Genomic DNA, 21186 nt, shown 5'->3' with positions numbered 1-21186 from the left:
CGGGGTAGGGTCCGGAAGCGGCGGTGGCTGCCCTCCCGCGGCCGACTCAGCCAGCGCTCCTGGGTCGCCACCTGGGTCTAGGAGAGGAGGTAGGGGCGTGAAAAAGCCAGGGAAGGGAGGCAGGCCTCCTAGGTCACTCCTCCGGATCGCCTTCCCTCTGCTGAGGGCTAATCCCCTCCCGCTTTCAGCTTTTCCCCAAAGTAGAGAAGCACGCAGTTTTGGGGGTCCGTTTGCTTTATTTACACACAGCCCGGGGTATGATAGAACCAGCTGACAATCCCTGCCCAGTGAAAGTGCTACTGAAGAATATTATGGAACCAGCTGCAAGGTCTGGGCAGGGGAGGAGCCGGAGTCTGAAGAAGCTGAGGGAGGAGGGCACTAGGCCCCTTAAGTATAGCTGCCGGGCCCCCCTAGTGGGATAACGAAGACAGAAATATCATCGCCAGAGCCCATTTTGTTATTGGGGAGCCGCCAGCCCTGCTCCCTGGAGATGCCCCTGGCCCCCAGGACCAGGGCTTGGGCCAATGCAGTGTACCTGCCAAGAACACACATGTACTCAGGTTACTTCATGTAATAATAAAAGCAATGTTCACAATAATGGTGGTACCTTACATTTGCATCAATTTTCAGCTTATAAAGGGCTTTCCCATTTACTATCTCACAACAGCCTTATGTAAACTTGGTATTATTTAGGAACTCATAACATTGAAAGCCTCCAGGACCTTGGAGATAGTAGTCTGTCCATTTTATGAATAAAGAAACCCAAGGCTAAAGAAATCAAGTGACTTGTCCAAGGTCTCAGAACCAGTAGTAGAGCTGAGATTTTGTATCATCTCCATTTTACAAGAGAAGAGACTTAAAGTAAAACAAGTTAGGTGTCTTGCTGTAGGTCACCAAGATAATGAGTGGCCAAGTGGTAAATCAAAACCAGGCCTTTTGGTGCCAAGTCCAGTGCTTGAGAAACACAGGCAAGTAACATGCATGGAGACATGTAGAATTTGACTTTCCTCTGTCACTTTTCCATCCAACCTCACCTGCTGGGGTCGTTGGGCTCATAGCTTGACAGTACTTTGTCCACAGTGGCAGCCACATCTTTGTCACTGCTGACATCCCATAATCCATCTGTGCCCAAGATTAATACATCATCTGGGCAGTGCTCATACTGGGTAAGGTCATACACCTGTACCTGGAGAGGTATAGGATGGGATGGGTCAGACAGAGAGTCACTAGGGGCAGAGGGTGGGCAAATCAGGGGGGCAGGACAAAGAGCTAAGAAGGGATGAGAATTGTGTAAAACTTGTAAGGAGGCCCTCAGTAAAACTTTCTAGATAAGTAATTCAAGGGAGTAATTGTAAGGATGCAAGATTTGAGAATCAGGGGAAGAGGAATGTTAGGGGCTCAAAAAAATGGGAGGCCTGGCACAACTCACCTCTGGGAAACAGGACAGGAAGGGTTTGACAGGCAGAGTGGAACTGGACACTTTAAGATTATGGTCACCCAAGCCCCGGGTCACTCCAATAGTGGCCATTACCCGAGCCTGAAAGGAATGGGTGCAAATTTAAATTCTTCCTTACAATGTAGGTCTTCTGGACCATGTGTACACACTCTGATTCTCTAGCTCTATAACAGATTGTTGTCTCCCTGCGGCCCCCCTCCCTGTCCAGTGTCCTTCCCTCCATCCACCCCCCACCCCCACCTACCACACACACACTTCCCCATGAGACTTTACCTTTTTGCCTTCTCCACAAACCAGGGGAAACCTGAGATCTTGCAGTTCAATCTTTTTATAGGCCCTGGGGAGGGGGAAGCAAGGAAAGTATTGCCCAGATATCAAGCTACTTCATTCCTCTAAATAGAGGGCACCCTGACTCTCACTCAAGTACCCTGGGAAAGGAGCATCTATCCCCACAACCAACTTCCAGCCTCTGCCCAGGGCAGGGAGGCATCTGGGTTACCAAGGGAGGGGATGGGGAGATGAGTGGACTAAGCAATAACCAGCAGAAAGGCAGTGTTACCAGCCAGTCATGCTCTGGTCCCGATACAGCATTCGTTGACCCAGCTCTTTTGGCTGGACTCTCCGGGGGAACTCGAGGTGGGTGAACTCATTGCCCAACAGCTCTGGTTTCAGGAAGCCCTGATGGATTGTGGCAGGGGTTGGTGAGGAGGGCAGGTAGTACCCAAGGGAATTGGGGGATCAGGAGGGTCCTGGAGATGTTTTGCATCATCCCCCCAACTCTTGCACATAATTTATCAGTGCAAGACAAATTTGTCCCTCAGGGCACAGCAGTGTGTGATTCCCTTACCAGGACCAAAATAGATCCATCCAAATAGAAGATCCATCCAGTGGGTCTTCTTCCCTCCCTTTATCTTTAACCTTAATCCCCTTCCTCAACTCTGGATGCAGAATATAAAATTGAAATGGCCGACATTTCTTCCCATCAGATCATCATCTCAGTTCAGACCAGGGGTGGGGAACCTACAGCCTCAAGGCCACTTGTGGCCCTCTAGGTTCTCAAGTGTGGCCCTCTGACTAAATCCAAACTTCACCGAACAAATCCCCTTAAGAAAAGGATTTGTTCCATAAAGGTTGGATGCAGTCAAAAGGCCGCACCCAAGGACCCAGAAGGCCACAGGTTCCCCACCCCTGGTAGACTTCACCAGCCCAGAAGGTAGCTACACATTACAGCAGGAAAAACGGAGGCAAAGTCTGTGTATGAAGTAAAAAAAGCATGCCAGCCCTGGAAGAGTGAGTGTTGGGTTTTACTTACAAGGAGTTGCAGTCTCTGTCTTTCTGTCTCAGGGGTAAACTCCCGAGACATTGGAATGATGTCCCCATTTCGGACAATTATAGCCCTAGGATAAGGGAAGGAAATGTAGAACCAACCTTGAGGTCAAACCAATCTCCAGGGCTGAGGAGGCCCTGCCTGGCCCCTCTCCCAATGAATTTCCCCACAATTCTGTCCCTAAGTGCCACCCCCTTGCTATCTCTGACTTCCCATATCTCCCCTGCCTTCTTCAAGGGTGTAGTTCCTTTGTTCTCACAGCCAATGACCTTTAGCCCCTAAAGCCAGATTCCTCTCCATTCTCCTTGCCCCACCATACCTGCTGTCTCCAGCATTGGCCACATACATCTTCCCCAGGAGGTAGACGGCGACCAGGGCACAGCAACCCCCTATTGCATACTGATTCCTCTGTTCCCGTGCCATGCGCTCATCCTGCCGTCAGGGAAGGGTAGGAGAAGTGTGAAGGCAGAGAGTTGGAGATAAAGAGGCTCATCTCAAGCCCAGGGAAAAATTGTGACCCATATCTGCCCCTGTCCCCAGTTCAACCTGACTACATTGTTGGCATGACATAGACAAAGGGGTACAATGCTGGGGGCAGGAAGGGGGTGTCCCCTCGAGGTTCTGCTTAGGGAAGAAGAGTCAGAAATGGATGGAAACCACAAAGCTGGGAGAGAGATACCTTCTACTAGCATCTGCCCTCCTCCCTCAGATCAGCCATGACTCCCCATGAGGGCTAAAGTGTCTCCCTCCCCACCCTGATACTCTTCTTGCCTCTCACCATGAACTGGAAGGCATTCTCAATGGCCCCCACCACTAGGCTCTCATGGGTCACCTCTTTCTGCAATGGCCAACATGGCTGGGACCCACCAGGGCATGAGGGTTCCAAGGAGACAGAGGCCTCAGTAGTGGATGGAAGGCAGAGAGGGGGTGGAGAAGGGTCCTGCAGGATCTCCACTAGGCCCCGAAGCTGCTCCCGAATATGTCGATGAAGGAGTCTTGAGGCCATTTCTGCTGCCCCAACCCCTGCATGCCCATCGAACAGGCCCCAATAGTGGAAGTGGAGACCCTGGTGGCCCTGAAGAGAAATGATAGAGAGGGTGAGATGTGTAGGAGAAATTTCTAGAGGACCAAATCAGGTCAATAAATGGAGGGGATCAGAGAAAATCATCAAGGTGAGTTTGGTCAGGCCAAAAGCTAGCGGTCAGAAATCTGAGGCCTGATAGAATCAAGGCCAAAGGTCAAACTAGTAACCAGCTCACTAATTAACAAGGGTTGGAACACTCATTTCATATGAGATGTAAAATGAAAACTGAGGAATTTTTTAAAAGGAGACTCAAGGCCAATTCTAGGAATTTTTAAAAAATCCAAACAGGTTAAAAAAAAAATCAAAAGCTGAAGATGAGAAAGTCAAAGCTGAGCAGCTGGTTAATTACAGTTTGGGCCAAGGTGAGCAAACAAGTTTCTCTAGTGATTTCATATTTTAGAACAGTGGAAAGGTCAGGGGGATGAGGAACTCACCTGGTCCTTGATGGATTTCCCTGGCCCACCCATCCTGGCCTGTCTGCTTTCAACATAAACCACCTCACAGCATGCCTGGTCCTCATTATGGCGACTCTTGCCTGCGTTAATGACCCTGCCAGGCCAGATTGACCACATCAGGCTGGACACACAGCCAGGGACCCAGAAGAACTCCCCTCCCCCATCATGGCTGAAGCCTGCCAGCCAAGTGTTGAAAGGTCAGAGCTGGTATACAGGCCAGAAACAGGCACAAGGATTGGAGGGAAGGGAAATATACACAGAATCTTGGTTGGGCGTTTGTCTGAGGGAAGCTCCATGTACTACCTTCCCTCCTACCTCATTCTGACAAGGGGGAAGTCCTCTTCAGTTAGGAGGGGTCTTTACGGAAATACTATAATGGGGGTGGGGGATAGAAGAAGGGACAGGAAATTTTACTTCTCAGGTCCTGTCTCCTATGTCTTCCAGGAGGAAAACCAAACCCTTTCTGGGCTACAGATCTTAGAATGCGACAGGGAACAGTCTGTGGTGCTTTGCAAAATGGGGAAGTGCAATAACTCAGTTAGGAAAAGAGGAATTATAGAGGGGAGGGGAAGACACCCCTCGGGTATGCCCACAGCACACAGCCCATGCGACCTGGGAATGACCATGGAGGGGGGGAAGGGAGGGGAGGAGGGATTATATCGATGCCCCTTCCTTCCCTCCACCTGCTCCATCCCACTTCAAGCTTTTGCTTTCCCGGCAGAGATATTAAAAATGCATCCCAGACTGGGAACCCGCCCGGATCCCGACTCCCGAGACTCCCGAGGCAGCAGAGCTAGCCTTGGCTCTGGCTTGGCTCGGCTGCCCCGAAGGAGCTATCCAGCTCCCCCTCCCTCTCCACCTGGCCCTAGCACCTCACGCTACCTCCCCCCCACCCCCACCAGAGAGTAAGTCCGAAGCTTCGAGTCCTGGGCTATTTCTGGGTGTGGAGGGGGAGGGGAATGTCTGGTCCTGAGGTCAGGAGTCGGAGCGGGGGGGGGGGGGGGGGGGTTCATTGGCTCCGGTCTGGTTCCTCTCTAAACAGCTTCCCCGCCCCCCGCCCCGTTTTTCTCTTCCACACTCACTTATTAACTGAAGGCTTGTGAGCAGAGAAGCGACCAACTTATACCACAGGTTCTGCAGCCTCGCCCTCTGCCTCCCCGCCCCGGGATGGTGGGGGGTGGGAATCCCGGAAAAAAGTGAGGGGCGTGATGGGGTCCCTGAGTGGTGAGACTTTGGGGATACCAGCCTCGAGCCGAGATTTCTGGAGTCGGGGCATCCCCAAAAGAGATAGGGGTCTGAGGGACTGGGGCAGGGAGGAAGAGTGAATCTCAGGATTTCAGGGGCAAATCTGGGGGTAAGAGGAAGTATCTTGGGGTCCGGTCCCCCAAGATGCCATTCTGTAATGGGGTCAGGGAGGGGGGCTCACTCGGCATAGCCCGTTCTCCAGGGCAGGCTGCGGCCTGTATCCGGGGGGCTCTGCACGACCCGGCCAGCGTGGTCTTCTGCTCGCCGTAGCCCCCTGGGGCTCAGCTTCAAGAAGGTCGGTCGAGAGGAACTCCCCCGGTTCTCCACAGCGCCCCCAGATGCCTTAGTTCCACTTTCAGCCCACGCAGGAGGGCTCCGAGGTGCCACAGCGTGAGCAATGGGGTCGGGCGACGTAGGGGTAGGGGTAGGGAGCTCGTTGGACCCAGACCCGGGTGTGCCCCCGGAGCTGACCAGGTGCGCCACCGCGGAGCGCACTCGGTTTAGCATGCTGCTACTCTTGGCCCCGCCCCAGCCTTGGCCACGCCCCTAGAACGCCCTACCCCCTGAGGGTTCTGGGAGGGAGGTGCTGACACCAGCCCTTAGCTACTCCGGACCGAGAGAGCTCTAAGTTATACTTTATTCACCATCGCTGGCTTCCGCTTCTCCCAGGCCAGCTGGGGAGCAGCCTCACCGCCACCATCACCTCCTCCCTTACCTCAGTTTCCCTTCACTGACCTGGGAAAGAAATGGGTCACCTGTCTGTAGGAAGTGGCTTGGGACTCCAGGTCTCCTTTATACCAGGCCAGACTTCAACCAGGAGTCCCTTTCTGAGTAGCTGGAAACGAATGAATGAGGGAAAATCCAGGAGGTTTTTTAGTAGAACTCTCTGAGAATAAGCTTGGACTTGGAGGGGGACCTTCCTAAAGGCGGAGAGTTGGACCAGATTACCTCAGTGCCTTAACTAGGTGGCTGCCCTCAGGAATTCAGTGTCAGCAACCTCTGGGTACATGCCAGGCTGCCTGGTGACCTGGTGTGACAACACCTCTAATGAGACAATATGTGTGTATGTGGAGGATAGGGGAGGAGGGGAAGGCAATGACTTTGAAAATGAGCAAACTAACATGACTTAGTGAATTAATTGTACATGGAATTCCCCTATGGTCACTTTCCCATGCAGACCACCTCCCATGGCAAAGGCTCTGCTATCACTCTGTCTTTCTTTCTCCCTCCCTCCCCACCCCTAGGTTCTAAGCCGAGCTACCTCCTTTCCTTTTGTTTGCCATAGTCTCATGCCACTCTATTTTCCCAGTATCAGGAGCCCTAAGGGGGCCCGAGTTTTTTTTTTTAGGGGGGAAGTGGTATAAATGATAATTGACAAAGCCTGTCATGTAACTACCACTGGAGGGAGTCACAGGCCAAGGTAACCATCTTTGGTTGGGGAAAAAGGACAGCAGAACAGGTGTACAACAGAAAATCAGAAAAAAGGGAGAGACCAAAACAAGGACAGAAAGTTAGGATATTGTGTGCATGTGTGTGTGTGTGTGTGTGTGTGTGTGTGTATAGATATGTAGCTATATTTGTGTGTATGTGTATATATAATATTTATGTGTGTATGTGTATATGTGTATATTGTATACACACACACACACACACATATATATATATATATGTATATGTCATATACACCCAAAGGATCTGGGATTTCATCAGCTTGGAGAAATTTCTCCACCAATAGGGATTACAAGCTTTCTACAATTTAGCCTGAGACACAGAAAGGTTTATGGCTTATTCAGGGTCATTCACTTAGGAAGTGTCAAAGGCTGGCCTTGAGCTCAGGTCTTCCCATCTCTAAGCCCAGCACCCACCAACCACTAAGCCATGATACCTCCTCCCCCCTCATCCCCCTAGAACTAAAAATATCTTAATAAATGTCTGTTGAATTGAACTGAAGACACAGATAAGAATGTCACTGTATGTCAATTTCCCAGAAATACCCTAGTTCTTATTATTCAGTGTTTCTGGGGCATCTCCCTCCTTTCTTGTGTTACCCAGCCATTCTTTATGCTTTACATTCCTCACCCAACTACAAGGGATATATATAGTCAGGACCTTGTAGACTTAGAAAATTCAGTCATGTCCAACTCTTCATGACCCCATTTGAAGTTTTCTTGGCAAAGGTACTGGAGTAGTTTGCCATTCCCTTCTCCAGCTCATTTTACAGATGAGAAAACTGAGGCAAACAGGGTTAAGTGACTAGCCTAGGATCACACACGGGAGGCAGATTTCAACTCAGGAAGATGAGTCTTCCTGATGCTAAGCTGGGGATGCCAAGCTGCCCCATCTACCTACTAAAAAAGATGTAATTTGACAAGAGAGTGCACTAGCCGATAGGGCAATCAGGAAAGACTTTATGTAAAAGATACTCAAGCTGAATTTTGAAGGAAAACCAATCATTCTAAGAGAAGGAGAGGTGTGGAGGCAGAATATTCCAAGCATGGGCGACAGTGAGGCATGGAGTAAGGAAATGGAGAGAGAGCATCAGGTAAGCCAAGACTGTGCTGGAAGGAGAATAATGCATAGGAAGAGTGGCATGGTAGGAAGAGCTAGGTTGTTAAGAGCTTCCAGTGCCAGAAAGAGTTTTTATTTGATCCTAGAAGTAACAAGGAGCCATTAGGATTTATTGAATAGGGAAATGACTTGGTCAGACTTGTTTGTACTTTAGGAATAGCCACTATGGCAGGAAGTGGCTCCTGGAAGCCAAAAAACTTGCTCAATGGTCAGGTTTCCTCCCATCATTAGGAAGCTTTTCTCTTGAGGTCAAAGATAGTAGTGAGTGTGGAGGAAAATAGGGTGGTATGATCAGCTGAGAAGGCCCAGAGGATAACCAGACTGAAGGTGCAATCAAACCCAGAATCTTAACTCTGCCCTGAAGAGGTTTTTGGTGGAAGGCAGACCAGAGTCTACGGGTACAATGGTGGTGGTGGGTCTCTGGGGTAGGGCTGGTAAAGGTCTAGCCCAGGGTAAGAAGGTGGAGGCATATCAATGCCCTAGACCACGGGCTTTGGTTGCCTTGTACTAGTTAGTTCTGACTTTGGCTACTGACTGGTGCAGTCCTATAGGGTGTCTCTGGGCAGGGAGTCCATAGCCAGCCTCGTTCACCCACACTATCCCCGATTTAGGGCTAAGGCATCAGTAAGGCTGGGCGAAGGGGGGAACCTTAGGCCTCAAGGCCACATGTGGCCTTCTAGGTCTTTGGGTGCAGCCTTTTGACTGAGTCCAAGTTTACAGAACAAATCCTCTGTGAAGTTTGGATCCAGTCAAAGGGCCACACTTGAGGACCTAGAGGGCCACATGTAGCCTCAAGGAAGGTTTCCCACCCCTGCCCTGGACAGAGTAGTTTTTTACAGATTGATTTCCCCATTCCCTCCTTTTCCTAGCCTCCATGAAAGTATGAATACAATTTTATTTTTTAAAAGAAGAATTTCTTCGGTTTCAAGAACTTAGGAAAGAAGTCTTTCACAGTTGTGTTCCTAAGCCCTGGGGGACTGCATTAAAAATACACGTCTATAAAAAGTAACACTTAAGTCCCTCTTCGCACACCCGCCCCCATGTTGCACCCTGGGTGACTGTCTACCTTGCCTACCCTTAGTCTCAGTTCTGTCGACACCTCTTGCCCCTCCCTCCACCGTTCTGAGCGCGCATCAGGGAACGGACCAAAGAATGGTGTCATTTCAGAGTTGGAAGGGACCTTAACGACCTTCAGACCTTGGGACCTGGAGCGGGGCGTATCTTTCCTCTGAACTTGTCAGTGTGAGTTCAACTAGTCTGGTAATAAAGGTTCTTCTAGGATACAGGAGCAAGAGGCAAGGGACAGTACGGGCGAGGGGTGGGGGTCGAAGTGTTCCCTAGGCCCCTCCTTCCTCGTGTGGCCGCCAGAGGCCGCTGCTACCTGGTCCCCGCTGGCCGCCCCCTCACAGACGCTGGTCCCGCTGTCCCCGCTGTCCCGGCTGGGGCTCTCGAGGCTTAGCGGGGCTCGGCGGTGCTGCGCTGCGTTCTTCTGCGCTGCGTTCTCCTGCCCTGTGCCCGGCGCTGTCCCAGGAGTGGCAGAAGGCTGCTTGCGCTGGTGCAGGGCTAGGGGAGCGGAGGCGGCCCGTAGCGGACAGATACGCAGCGGCTGCGCGCTTTTTAGCCTTTTGGGGCGGGAGGACCAGAGAGAGAGGGAGCTGAGCCGAGCTCCGCAGAGCTGGGCTGGGCCGGGCCCGGAGCTCCCCAGTGCCCAGGAGCGGCACCCTCGAAGACAGCCTGGCTGGAGCCCAGCTGCCCGGAGAGCGCACGACTTGGTGACAGAGATCCAGAGGTTCCGGACAGTGGCCGACGCAACGAAGCCGGGCAGTGCAGCGACTGCAGAGCGGCAGACGGTCAGATCCCGGCTACAGGCTCCCAGGTCCTTGGTCCTCGAGTGTAGGAGCAGGGCCGACCTCTGCTTCGGTGGGCAAAAGCGGCCGCAGGTACGAGACACGAGGAAGTCCCAGGTGTCGAGATCTGGAAGGGTGTCTAGAGGGGCTGGGACAAGGAGGGGGAGGGGAAAGTGGAGGGAGTCCTGTCCCATAGGCTAGGAAGAGACTGAGGGTTCCTGATGTCCCCATATCTAGCCCCGAATTTCTTGTGTAAGGTAGGGCACTGTTAGTAATGATGTGTGGAACTGAGGGAGAGGAGAGGAGGGAGGGTTTTATCTCTTCCAGAGCCTGGGTAGTGATTTGGAGCCGTGAGCATCACCTCTCGGAGACAGGAGAGGAAACTGAGGCAGAAGTGGACACCAAATCCTTCGATGTCGTAGCGGAGACAGGACCCTCCCTCCCCCCCCAAGGGGCACCTACTTTCTCCATTTGTTAACGAGAGAGGGAGCGGGTGGGCGGAGGTAGACTGTTGCAAACGGCCTCCATCGAGGGCACCAATCTGTCTCCTTTCAGCATCCTTCCCCTCAGTGTACCAGCTTAGGGCTCCTTGGAGCTGGGAGCGAGGCATTCCTGTGGATTGTGAGAATTGGGGGAATGGGGCAGCAGAGAATAGAGGTATAGGAGATAATCAAAATGAAATTATTTCTAGGTAGAAGGGAGAAGTGTAGCAGAGTGGCCTTTCTGATCCACAGAGCTCCTCCTACCTACCAAACTGTGAGGATGTTAACTCCACGGGTAAAATAGAAACGAAAAAAGATTCCCCACCCCCAGGCCCCTTTCTCTTCCCTCCATTCAAAACACCCTATAGTCTTCCTACTAGGGGTAAAGTGAAGTCTGACCAGTTATGGCAAGGTCACTGAGTCCATCCACTTCTCAGGTGGAACTGGGAACAAAAACAACAGGGTTTCTCCCCCAACTTTGTGGTCCTGAGTATCATCTTTCTGTTTTAATTCTTGCCACCTAGCCTCTGTGTTTGTGTGTGTCTGTATGTGTTGTGTAGAGGGAATCCCTTGAAAGAAAGTAACTATTGAGGGTTCTGGTCTCTGAGGATCTGGGATCTTGTGTGATCTAGTCCTCTAGAATAGATGTGAGGACAGTAAGAGTGGGATTAACTCAATCTATCCTTCAAGGAGAAAGTGACCAGAAACCCTACAAGGGCAGAGGGCTGGGGTAGACAGGGATTTGGGGAGAGATGGAGTAGAACCCAGTTCAGGGTCCCTGAGGTGGAGGGGCTCAATTCTCTTACTGGTTTCCACCAAGAAGAGGATCAGGTGTTTTCTGTTCCTTGGCTCCATTTATGTCTCTCAAGTCCCACAAGAATTGTTACCCAGCCATCCCCAACCTATTCTATCCCCTCTTCTCTGGGGAGATACAACCCTCTTCACCCCAGGGTAAGCATAAAGAATTCCTCAGTCCCAGTTCCCTAGATTTCCCATCCTTTGGTGGGAGGGGGAGAGGAGGTGCCTTCAAATCAAGCATTTGACATGAGGTCTTTGAGGAAGGAGGAAACACATAACCTCTCAGGGTAAAGGAAAAGAACAAGAATGGCTTAGGACCCCTGGAAATTTTGGCCAGGGATCTGGCATCTGAGAGATTTGCTTGATTGACTTTATTATCCAACACCCCACAACCCCACAAGTATCTTCCCCTTTTCTCCTTACCCCTTAACATTATACTCAGTCTCAGGTTCTCTCTCTCTCTCTCTCCCCCCGCCCCATCTCTCTCCCTCTCCCTCTCCCTCTCCCTCTCCCCCCTCCCTATTTTCTCTCTCTCTCTCTCTTTCTCTCTCTCTCTCTCTCTCCCCCTCCTTCTCTCCCCAGAGACCCCAATGTTTTCTCCCACTCACCCAGGTGGAGTCAGTTTGAGTCCAGTACACTTACAAGCAATAGCTGGGAGCCCTGTAAGAGGTGAGTCGGGGGAGATGGGCCAAATTAAAGGGAGGTAGCTAAGGCTTGGCAGAAGAAAGGAAGGCAGGAAGCATACTGACTCCATCTTTTTGTGGGCTCCAACTCCATCCCATGTTCTGAGAGGTTATTTTCCCCATTTGTTTCCTCTGGTTTGGGTACCATTCCCCTATTCCGTGAACCCCATAGGGTTTCCTCCATTTCCAGCCTCCTTCAATGGTGCATTTGGGAACCCTATTCTGGTTGGAATTGAAAGAGGAACAAGAAGAGCATAGAAGGTATGCAGTTTTACCCCTGGTCCATCCCCACACATCTCGTCTTTGTTTTTTTTTTTTCAGAATGAGTGAGAGGGACTTTCGGAGCTGGAGCACAGGAGTCTGTCTTTTGGTGCTCTGCTTGGCCACACTGTGGGCACGGCTGGCATTTGCTTCATCACATCCTCGGACTCACACAGGTTTTTTTTTTTCTGGGAAGGGGGACATGAAGAATGTGCCTTTGAAAGGCATAGGACTCTTGGAGAGGTTTTGAGCTGAGATGAGGAAGGGTGTTCTCTGCTTGACTGGAATCAGAGTTTGACTAACATGACCTTGGACCCTGCCTCAGGGGATGGAGAAAGACTAGACAGCTAGGCACTAACCATCCTGAACAGATGCTAGGCTTAGTGGGGAGAATTTTCATAGACATTTCACTTGGTGCTGCTTTCTGTCGCCATGCTTAAAAAAAAGAACAAATTCAGGTCATTCCATAGAGCACAGGGAAGATGCCCAATTGCTCCACACAATTGTCCCACCCTGGAGAGAAACCAGAGAAGAGGCTTTATACAGGAGGGTGGAGATTCAAGGGTTAAGTCTGGACCCCTGTCCTAATTCTGTGGTTTTCCTTCTGGAATAATGAAAGCCTATGTAATCGGATAATCCTCCCCACTCATTTGTAAGTCTTCTCTATCCCCCCACACTGTGAAGGCAAGATGGGGAGGGGCTGGAGGCTCATTCTCTTTGGCCTGGGTGGGTAGAGCTCTTTTGAAGGTGTGGTCAGTGTGTTCTCAGTCTGTCTTGGGCTAAGTACTTCAGAAAAGTGGGGGAGTGTGCAGAAAATACCCAGGGGGATTTCTATTTATCTCTTAATGGAAATAATTTTTTAAAATATTCTCTGCCCTGAGGGTGGGGAGCTAAGTGTCAGGGGATGGATGTCCAGCACGGCCCTGTGGGAAGGAAGAGTACTGGGTGAGTGAGGAAGGACAGCATCCTTCTGACATTTCTTCTTCTAGTACATGTGGAACCTGGCACTTGTGAAGTGATTGCTGCCCATCGATGCTGTAACCGGAACCGAATTGAGGAGCGATCCCAGACAGTCAAATGTTCCTGCTTCCCAGGCCAGGTGGCAGGGACCACTAGGGCAAAACCCTCCTGTGTGGATGGTGAGTGACTAAGGACAAGGTCTGGGGCGGGCGGGGGAGGCGAGACTGCATGAGACCATTGAAGAAAATTGCAAAAATTCAAATATCGTTTCTGGCTTTATGAAATGAGAAAAAGTTCTCTTTCCTCCTCTGGTTCCACTGCCTATATGAGAGATTACTGTTGTAATAATAAATGGCGATGGTCATGATAATAACAATAAAAATAAGAATTCTTTCCATGCACGTAGCATGAAAGGTATTACTGTCCCTTCTTTCCAGATCAGGAGACTTTCTTGAACACTTACCCCTTCACATTTTTGCCTTCTCACACACCAAGTCTTACACCCTCTCGAACACTTCTCCTCACATTCACCTTTCTATACACTTGCTTCTCGTACTCTCCTTTCATGATATACCCTCATACCCACCCCTTAGATACCCACCATCACAAATGCATATAACCTCATATCTTCAAAGCAGCTAGGTGGCATAGTGGGTAGAGTGGTGGGCCTGGAATCAGGAAGACCTAAGTTGAAATCTGGCCTCAGACACTTAGTAGCTGTGTGACCCTGGGCAAGTCACTTAACCCTGTTTGCCTCAGTTTCCTCATCTGTAAAATGAGCTGGAGAAGGAAATGGCAAATCACTCTAGTATCTTTGCGAAGAAAATCCCAAATTTGGTCACAAAGAGTTGGATATGACTGAAACAACTGACAACAACTCATACTTTCAGAAATTAAATTAAATAATTAAATTAATAAATTAAATTAATTACAATTCAGAGATTTCAGAGATTAAATTCTCTTACACACACACACACACACACACACACACATCTATATCTCTCTCCTTTCTCTCAGTATCTCTCTCCCCCTCCCTCTCCTTTCTCCTTCTTCCCTCCCTCTCCCTTCCTCTCATTCTTCTTTCTCTCCTCTCTCCTCTCTATTCTTTCTTTCTCTCTTCTCTTACTCTCCTCTCCCCTCTCTCCCACACAACATGAACTGAGCTAGCGCACTTATACACTCAGGACAGGAACTACTTCATTTTTGTCTTAGTATCTCCGGGGCCTAGCAGTGCCCGGCACATGGCAGACATTTAGTGTTTGTTCCCTGACCATTCCCTCGCCCAATAACACTCTTGTATATTCATGAACTTATTAACACTTGCATGCCTTCAACCCCACCCCCACATTTGCTCACACACAGAAGCAGACACAGTGGTACTGCCATAGAAAGGGCTATGTGGAGGGACTGCTTTCACACCTATGACATGGTTGAACTGTAGAATCGCTGTATGGGTGGATTGCTCCTGTTTCCTGCCCTTGATTGGCTCAGGTTGTCTTTACAGGATGAAGGAATTACCTGGGCTTGAAGTCATTACTGGGAGCGTTTAGAGGCTTCAGTCCTGGAAGTATCCCCTTCTCAGCTAAACCCTCCTGGCATTGGCAGAGGGCATGTGCTGGCTGTGGGGCTCTGGTTCCCTCCCTATGCTTAAGGAAGTAGCTTATACCCCAGGGGGTTTGTACATGAAGACCTCTCTCATTGTCCCCTCCAGCAGCAGGAGGATGAACCTACTCTTCACCCATATATGTGCTCACAGAGATCAGTGCTGACCCCTCACCACTGTCCACTCCCACAGCTTCCATTGTCCTGCAGAAGTGGTGGTGTCAGATGCAGCCCTGTCTGCCTGAGGAAGAGTGTAAAGTGCTCCCAGACCTGTCTGGATGGAGCTGTAGCAGCGGGAACAAAGTCAAAACCACCAAGGTACCTGGGAATGGATCCCTCATCCCCTTGACCCTCATTATTCAAGGAAGAAAGGAAAGGAGAGGGAAGTTCCTGGTTGTACCCTGAGGAGGGAGGCCAATGGCAGGTGTCCAAACCATGGGGATGAATCCAGGGAGATGCCTTGGGTCTGGATTTTCATCTTGTCTCTACATCTAAGGTGCTGGATATCCCTGGCAGGTTCCTGCCCCTTTTATATATCTTCTCTCTGCCCCAGGGTTAGAGAAGAATTTTAGAAACCCACCCTTAAGCCTCACTGAAATAGAAAGAGGTCATTCTAAAGGCAGAACTGAAATAGCATAATAGTGGAGACAAGCCCACTTCCACCAGAATTCCTGGGGTCGTAGCATCCCTGCCTACCCACTCTTGATCTAGGGCTCCTCCCTCCGCCCCCGCCCCTCATCTTAGCTCTCCCTACACCCTCCTGCCCACTTCCCTCTAGGTTGACAGCTCTGCCGTGGTAGAGCCCGACACGATGATTATTTTCATGCTTTGCTGCCTGCCCCACAGAACAAGGGGTAATTAAAATTTTATCAGACTCATTAGCAATTCCATGTGTGCCCTGCTTAATCAGTCGCATCATTCTCTCATCACCATTTATACAGGCGAGTAAGGCTTCATCTATCTATGCCAGAGCTAGGCTGCTTCCCGACCCTGCCCCCTCTGATGCCTCAACCCAAAAGTGATTGTGAAAAGACAGACAGAGGCAGGCTTTGTAAAGCAGCCTTCAGAGTCTGAAGGGCTGTTAGGAGGAGGATGCCAGTCAGCTCTTCTCCATCTCCAAAGAGACTGAAACAAAAGGCGAGGGGCTTAAATTGGAGCAGCAGTACCGGAGAGTTTGGTTAGCTATAGAGCAGAACTTAGTCGTCTGGTGGAAGAGCCAGTATGTTGTATTGGGAAATGTGCTGGACATGGGGTTAGGAAAACCTGAGTTCAAATGGGTTTGGGATCCCTACTGGAAGTGCGACCAGAGGCAAATCACTTAACCTCTAAAATGCCTCCCACACAAAAAAGTGAGGCTCAAATGAGAAAATGTGGGTAAAGTGCTTCAAAGTTACGTATGTGTGTGTATATCTATATTGTGTGTATATGTAGATGTGTATATGTTCAAATATGTACACATATACATACCCACACACATATATGTGTGTGTGTTTATGTGTGTATATGTGTGTATATGTACGTAGGTCCATCATCTATTATAATTATTCACAAGTGAGAGAGAAACCATAGAATCTTCTTGGGATCCTTTTAAGAATAAAGGAGGTACCCTATGCCACTTAAAATGTTTGCTATCATTTAATAGGATTGGATTTGTACAAGTCTCTATAAAGCAGAGAGTACTTAATCTTATTTTGTTCCATATACCCTTTTGGCAGTCTGGTGAAGCCTCTGGACTCCTTCTCAGGATAATGTTTTTAAATACATAAAATAAAATGTCTAGGATTGTACAGGAAACCAATTATATTAAAATACAGTTATCAAAATATTTTTAAAAAATGAATTCACTGACCTGAAATCTACCCACAGATCTCAGGTTAACCATTGCCTTAAAGAGAGGCTGGCTAATTGTCTCCACACTATGCCTGCAGCATAGAGAGTTGCTCCCCAGTGAAAAGTGGGGGCCGGTGGTTGCCTTTTCTCAGGCCTCTCTGCTCAGCACAGCCAAGGTTATGGATCTGAGGAAAGAATCGTAAGACCTCTGGAAGGCCTTTTCATTGTGGGAAGTTTGTGATTGCTAGGATGGGGTAGCTGCTTCTCTCTGAGCAGACCATGACGGGTGGTAAGGGTGGGTTTGGGCGTACCCATCCATACCTAACTCCTCACCCTATTTTTCAGGTCACACGATAGCCCTTGAGGACATATTCTGGCCTGGAGAGGAACAATGGAACCATGAGCCAAAGAAGGCTTGAGAGGAACCAGGGTCCTAGAAGATGGGAATAATTGGAAACTCTTGGGTGGACCTGCCTCATCAGAATTACAAAGCAATGGAAACACTGTCCTCTGGTGGACCTGAACATCATTGCAATGTCCTCTTTCCCAGGGGTATTTCCATTAAGCAAGCAACAAGGGTTTCCATAATATCCTCTGTGGAGATCTCTGTGCTAAGTGAAGACATATAAGACATAATTCCTGTCCTGAGGGAGCGTACAGTCTAGCTGGAGAGACCAGACACACACAGAAAACTGTCAGAGATAAGTGAGTTCTAGAGCTGTTTATCATTGTTGAAGCTATTAGCAGATAGAAGAGGTCAGGAAATTAGATCTCTGTCTTTCAGACCTCCCCCTCTCCCTGGGTTTATGGTAGCAAGCTAGAGGAATCACATCCATTGTTCCCAATTGAATCGAATGTCTTCATGAAGCTGCTGACCTTCTAATGGAAAGATCCCTTTTGGATGAATGAGAGGCATGTGGGAGGATATGGGACAACATCCCAGTGGGGTTTGTGCAGTGGGGTAGCCTGTTGACCAGTTGTTTCCATAGAATTTTGGAGTAGGACCTTATAAGAGCCCCCTTAAAAGAGGAAAGGACTCTTAAAATGAGCATCTATGAGTGGAGTGAATGAGTAGCAGAGTGTTGTAGAAAGAACACTGGGCTTGGGGTCAAGACCTGGATTACAGTCTTGGTTCTGCCATTTATTAGCTATGTGACCTTGGGCAAGTCACTTAACCTCTATGGCCCAAAGTTTTCTCATCTGTTAAACTGTATATCTCTAAGGTCCCTTCAAAGAATTTTTTATTTTTATGATTCTATGAGGTTCTTTGAGATAATGTATATGAAAGTGTTTTGTAGTTTTTAAAGTACTACGTAAAAGTAAGAGTATTGCTCTCACATAATCCAGCCCCTCTCCCCATTTTTTTTAATAAATGAAGAAAGTGAGGTCTGAATGGCTAATTAACTTGCCCAAGGTCACACAGCTAGTTTTTCCCTTGCTCTAAAGCCATTATCTTCTGTCCATCCTATGAGTCTGGAGTTCTAGCTGGAATGATATCGAGGAATGGGGCGTTTAAATAAGGTTGCTCATCATGGATCTCTTTTCCTAAGTATAGGAATATGATGTGGCTTCACTCAGGGAAGGGAGGAGATAAGGAGCGGGTAGATCAGAATGAAGTTGTCAAATTCTATTTCTATTGTCCTCAGTCTCCAGGAATCTCCCACCATCTTCACAATCTCAGAATACTGAGCAACTCTCAACCCCAATCCCTGAAAAATCCAAAGCATCTAAATGACCTCCAAAGGTCATCTATGTCCAGATATCCAAATGCATTTTGGGTGAATGCTGTTGTGTTATGTCCACCTACCCCTGATCCTTAGGAAGATAGAAATGAGAGGTTTCTGTCTCTTGTCTACCGTAGCCAAGCTGGTATAGATCTTATGGACCTCCAGTGTTCAGAGTTGGAAGGAGGCTTAGAGATAATCTTCCCCTTGTTTTGCAAGGGAATAAGGAACCCAGGGCCAGAGAAATGAAATAAATCACCCCAGCTTAAATAGGTAGTTAGCAGCAGAGTCAGGTTAGAACCCAGGTCTTCGAAAATCCAGTCGGCTCCTTTTTCCTCTATAACACGTGTCCCTAGAGCCAGAATCAAGATGGTCTAAGGATGGGATGTGGTCTTTGATGGGATCAGCTTTGAGGGGACTGAAGGTATTGGAGTAGAAGGTGGTGATTGAATAGTCAAGTGGAAGAAAAAACAAACTTATTGAAAACCTCTGATCGCCCCAAGTAGATCCTGGATATAAAAGTGGTGGTGACTCAGGTTTGGGAGAAAACAGCTATTGGGGTGGAAGGAACTGTAAGGCTGAATGTTGACCCAGACTAGGCTGAGAAGCCTTCAAGGAATTACAGAATGTCAGAATAAATCTCAGAGGTCATCTTGACCAAGTCACACCTGGATAGAAATCCCCTCTTTACATCCCCAACAACTGGTCATCTAGTCTCAAGTTGAAGACTTCTAGTTATAGGGAATCCAACAGGAGGGGGCTCTCCAGGCAGGCGAGGGAATGCCTGGGCTCCCCAAACCCACCCCAGCACCTGGTCCTATCTGTTCCTCGGGAGAGTACCTACCTACCTGATCCTCTCTATCTTCTCTCAATGCTCTGTCCTACCCTGTGTTGCTCTTGCTAAGTGGTACAATGGATAGAGTGCTGGGCCTAGAGGAAGACTCATCTTCCTGCATTCAAATCTGGCCTCCCTTATGTGATCTTGGGCAAGCCACTTAACCCTGTTTGCCTCAGTTTCCTCATCTGTCAAATGAGCTGGAGAAGGAAATGGAAAACCACTCCAGTAGCTTTGTTAAGAAAACACCAAATGGTGTCATGAAGAGTCAGACAGACAACAACCCGACTACAACATCTTCAACCCCCTCCTCCACTCCAACCTGTTCCTCCATTTATCGTCATATTTTTGTAACTGAGTATTTAATCTCAGCTCCTCATTTGATTGTAAATACCAGATTCTGAAATATTAAATTCATTTTAGTCTCTGCAAATGCTGGGGCCAAGAGGAGGGTGTAGGGGGAGGAATAGGCAAAAGATTTGCCATCTCTTCCTGCAGGACCTGTGAACTGACCTATTCTCCCTTGAAGCAAGGAAATGGTTTAGATGATCTTTGGAGGCCTTTGCATCAAGACAATGTCCTCTCCATCCTGTCCCTTAGAGTATTAGGAACCTAAGCAGCAGACCTGGTTTTTTTTTAATAACTCTTTCTGGGAGATTGATGAGTGAATAATTTAGAATGTGAACAAGGGAGCAGTTGAAGAGTTGGCCAGGAGATACTGTTTTAGAACAGTAGGCTCTTAGTGCAGAAGGATCCCTACTTCCTAGGGCTGAGACTAGAAGTGAAGAGAGAGTCCAGATCCGCTAACACAGTTTCTCTTACTATCTCCAACCATTTAGCCCAAGGAAGGACTCTCCCTGAATAATCTCTGATCCAGCAACTCCAAACCCACTCTCCCCATGGACAAGTGAGTCATAAGCTATAGAATGAGATGGAGAATGAGGATGATGCCTAGAAGTCTTCATTACTCAATCACTGACCTAGCAGTCAATGGGAAATATAGCACAGGCAATGCTGCCTTACTAATCTCAATTGTCTCATTTTCCAGAGGTATAAATGGGAATTTTTTTTTAACCTGAGGGCAATATGGTGGTGGTGGGAGAGTAAAGTGACTGAGAGACACAGAACATAGTCAAACCCCAGGAGAAGGAGACAATCTGTCCCAATCCTTTCCTTCCTCAACCTCTGCTAGTTGAAATGCCAGCCTCCTTGACCTCTCTTGGGTCTCACCTTTCTCCTAACCCCCTTATGGGGTGAGTCAGGGCTGTCAGAGAACCATGAGGTATGACACATATGGAAGACATTGCCTGGGACCAAGCCTTAGCTACTCCAACTGGGCTCAGGCAATAAATAACCGTCTGCTTCCCACCCTACCTCATTCTACTCATTCAAAATCCCATCAGCATTTATTAAACACACGCCTTCCCATTTGCTGAAATTTGCTAATTCCATCCCCTGGGCTGTTTCCTTTTTCCTTTTATACCCCTCATCTACCTTCTATCATGTTTTTTTTTTTTTCCTTCATTAGTGAGAGTATCATACAAATAATTGGGCATCACTAATGAAAGGGTCCCTTTCCTTCTCCCTCTTAAAATAGTTGTAATAATTAAAAAAAATCAGCTTTGATGACAACTTAGGAATTTTAATGTATTTCCCTGGGGTGGGAGGATTCTTGAAGCCCTCCCCAGCTGTGAGGGAGGGCTCTTAGGTTCATTGCCAGCTGTGCAGGGAGCCTTCAGGCCAAAGGAAGGTTCCAGCCTCTGGGGACGATGTGGGTGATTCGTATTTGCTGCCTGGCAGCTTAATTAAGGTTTGTGAGTTACATGCTAATTAGTGGCCCCAAGTAATTCCCAGGGTTGGGGGCATTGACAGCTCCAGCTGTGCTCTGAGTCCTGTCTGTGGACACACACCTAGGGCCTGGAGAAAGCAGGCTCCAGGCGGGTAAGAATATGAAAGAATATGAATGTGCTTTCTCCTTGAGTCACTCAGCCCACTGAGCTCAGGGGACAAAGGAAGAGAAATGAGAAAC

The 21186-nt window shown here is 48.7% G+C and overlaps 2 protein-coding genes across 4 annotated transcripts; one reads left to right on the top strand and one right to left on the bottom strand.

Moving 5' to 3' along the window:
- Positions 1-216: 216 nt before the first annotated feature.
- Positions 217-6097, bottom strand: PPM1J (protein phosphatase, Mg2+/Mn2+ dependent 1J). The gene is made up of 10 exons (XM_036769132.1): positions 5749-6097; positions 4302-4416; positions 3562-3858; positions 3103-3215; positions 2769-2853; positions 2016-2134; positions 1730-1793; positions 1430-1537; positions 1035-1186; positions 217-535 (listed from the first exon to the last, which is right to left on the bottom strand). The coding sequence occupies exons 1-10, from the start codon at positions 6072-6074 to the stop codon at positions 388-390; spliced, it is 1527 nt and encodes a 508-aa protein (XP_036625027.1). The 5' UTR covers positions 6075-6097; the 3' UTR covers positions 217-387.
- Positions 6098-9903: 3806 nt separating this feature from the next.
- On the top strand, positions 9904-17299 carry TAFA3 (TAFA chemokine like family member 3). Of its 3 annotated transcripts, none has more exons than XM_036769130.1 (7): positions 10058-10075; positions 10674-10759; positions 11875-11931; positions 12267-12382; positions 13196-13345; positions 14962-15086; positions 16944-17299. In XM_036769130.1, exons 4-7 carry the CDS (start codon positions 12268-12270, stop codon positions 16953-16955), a joined length of 402 nt encoding a protein of 133 aa, XP_036625025.1. In that variant the 5' UTR covers positions 10058-10075; positions 10674-10759; positions 11875-11931; position 12267; the 3' UTR covers positions 16956-17299. The 3 variants fall into 3 exon arrangements, with proteins under 3 accessions (XP_036625026.1, XP_036625025.1, XP_036625024.1); XM_036769129.1 differs by having other exon boundaries at positions 11845-11931; XM_036769131.1 differs by lacking the exon at positions 10674-10759 and having other exon boundaries at positions 9904-10075; positions 11845-11931.
- The last annotated feature ends 3887 nt before the right edge of the window (positions 17300-21186 follow it).

Source organism: Trichosurus vulpecula, chromosome 7, assembly GCF_011100635.1.
Source record: "Trichosurus vulpecula isolate mTriVul1 chromosome 7, mTriVul1.pri, whole genome shotgun sequence".
In the NCBI taxonomy this organism is placed as follows: domain Eukaryota; kingdom Metazoa; phylum Chordata; class Mammalia; order Diprotodontia; family Phalangeridae; genus Trichosurus; species Trichosurus vulpecula.
The sequence above is the reverse complement of the archived record's forward strand: the minus strand, read 5'-3'. Positions and strand labels throughout refer to the sequence as shown.

Bases quoted from the DNA above. Each gene is read 5' to 3' on its own strand.
- TAFA3 (XM_036769131.1), top strand. From the start codon at position 12,268: ATGAGTGAGAGGGACTTTCGGAGCTGGAGCACAGGAGTCTGTCTTTTG. The intron at 12,383-13,195 runs GTTTTTTTTTTT...TTCTTCTTCTAG, and splicing joins ACATCCTCGGACTCACACAG to TACATGTGGAACCTGGCACT. The intron at 13,346-14,961 runs GTGAGTGACTAA...CCACTCCCACAG, and splicing joins AAAACCCTCCTGTGTGGATG to CTTCCATTGTCCTGCAGAAG.
- PPM1J (XM_036769132.1), bottom strand. From the start codon at position 6,074: ATGCTAAACCGAGTGCGCTCCGCGGTGGCGCACCTGGTCAGCTCCGGG. The intron at 4,417-5,748 runs GTGAGCCCCCCT...CTGGCCTGGCAG, and splicing joins TGGAGAACGGGCTATGCCGA to GGTCATTAACGCAGGCAAGA. The intron at 1,538-1,729 runs GTAAAGTCTCAT...CATTCCTTTCAG, and splicing joins TTTGTGGAGAAGGCAAAAAG to GCTCGGGTAATGGCCACTAT.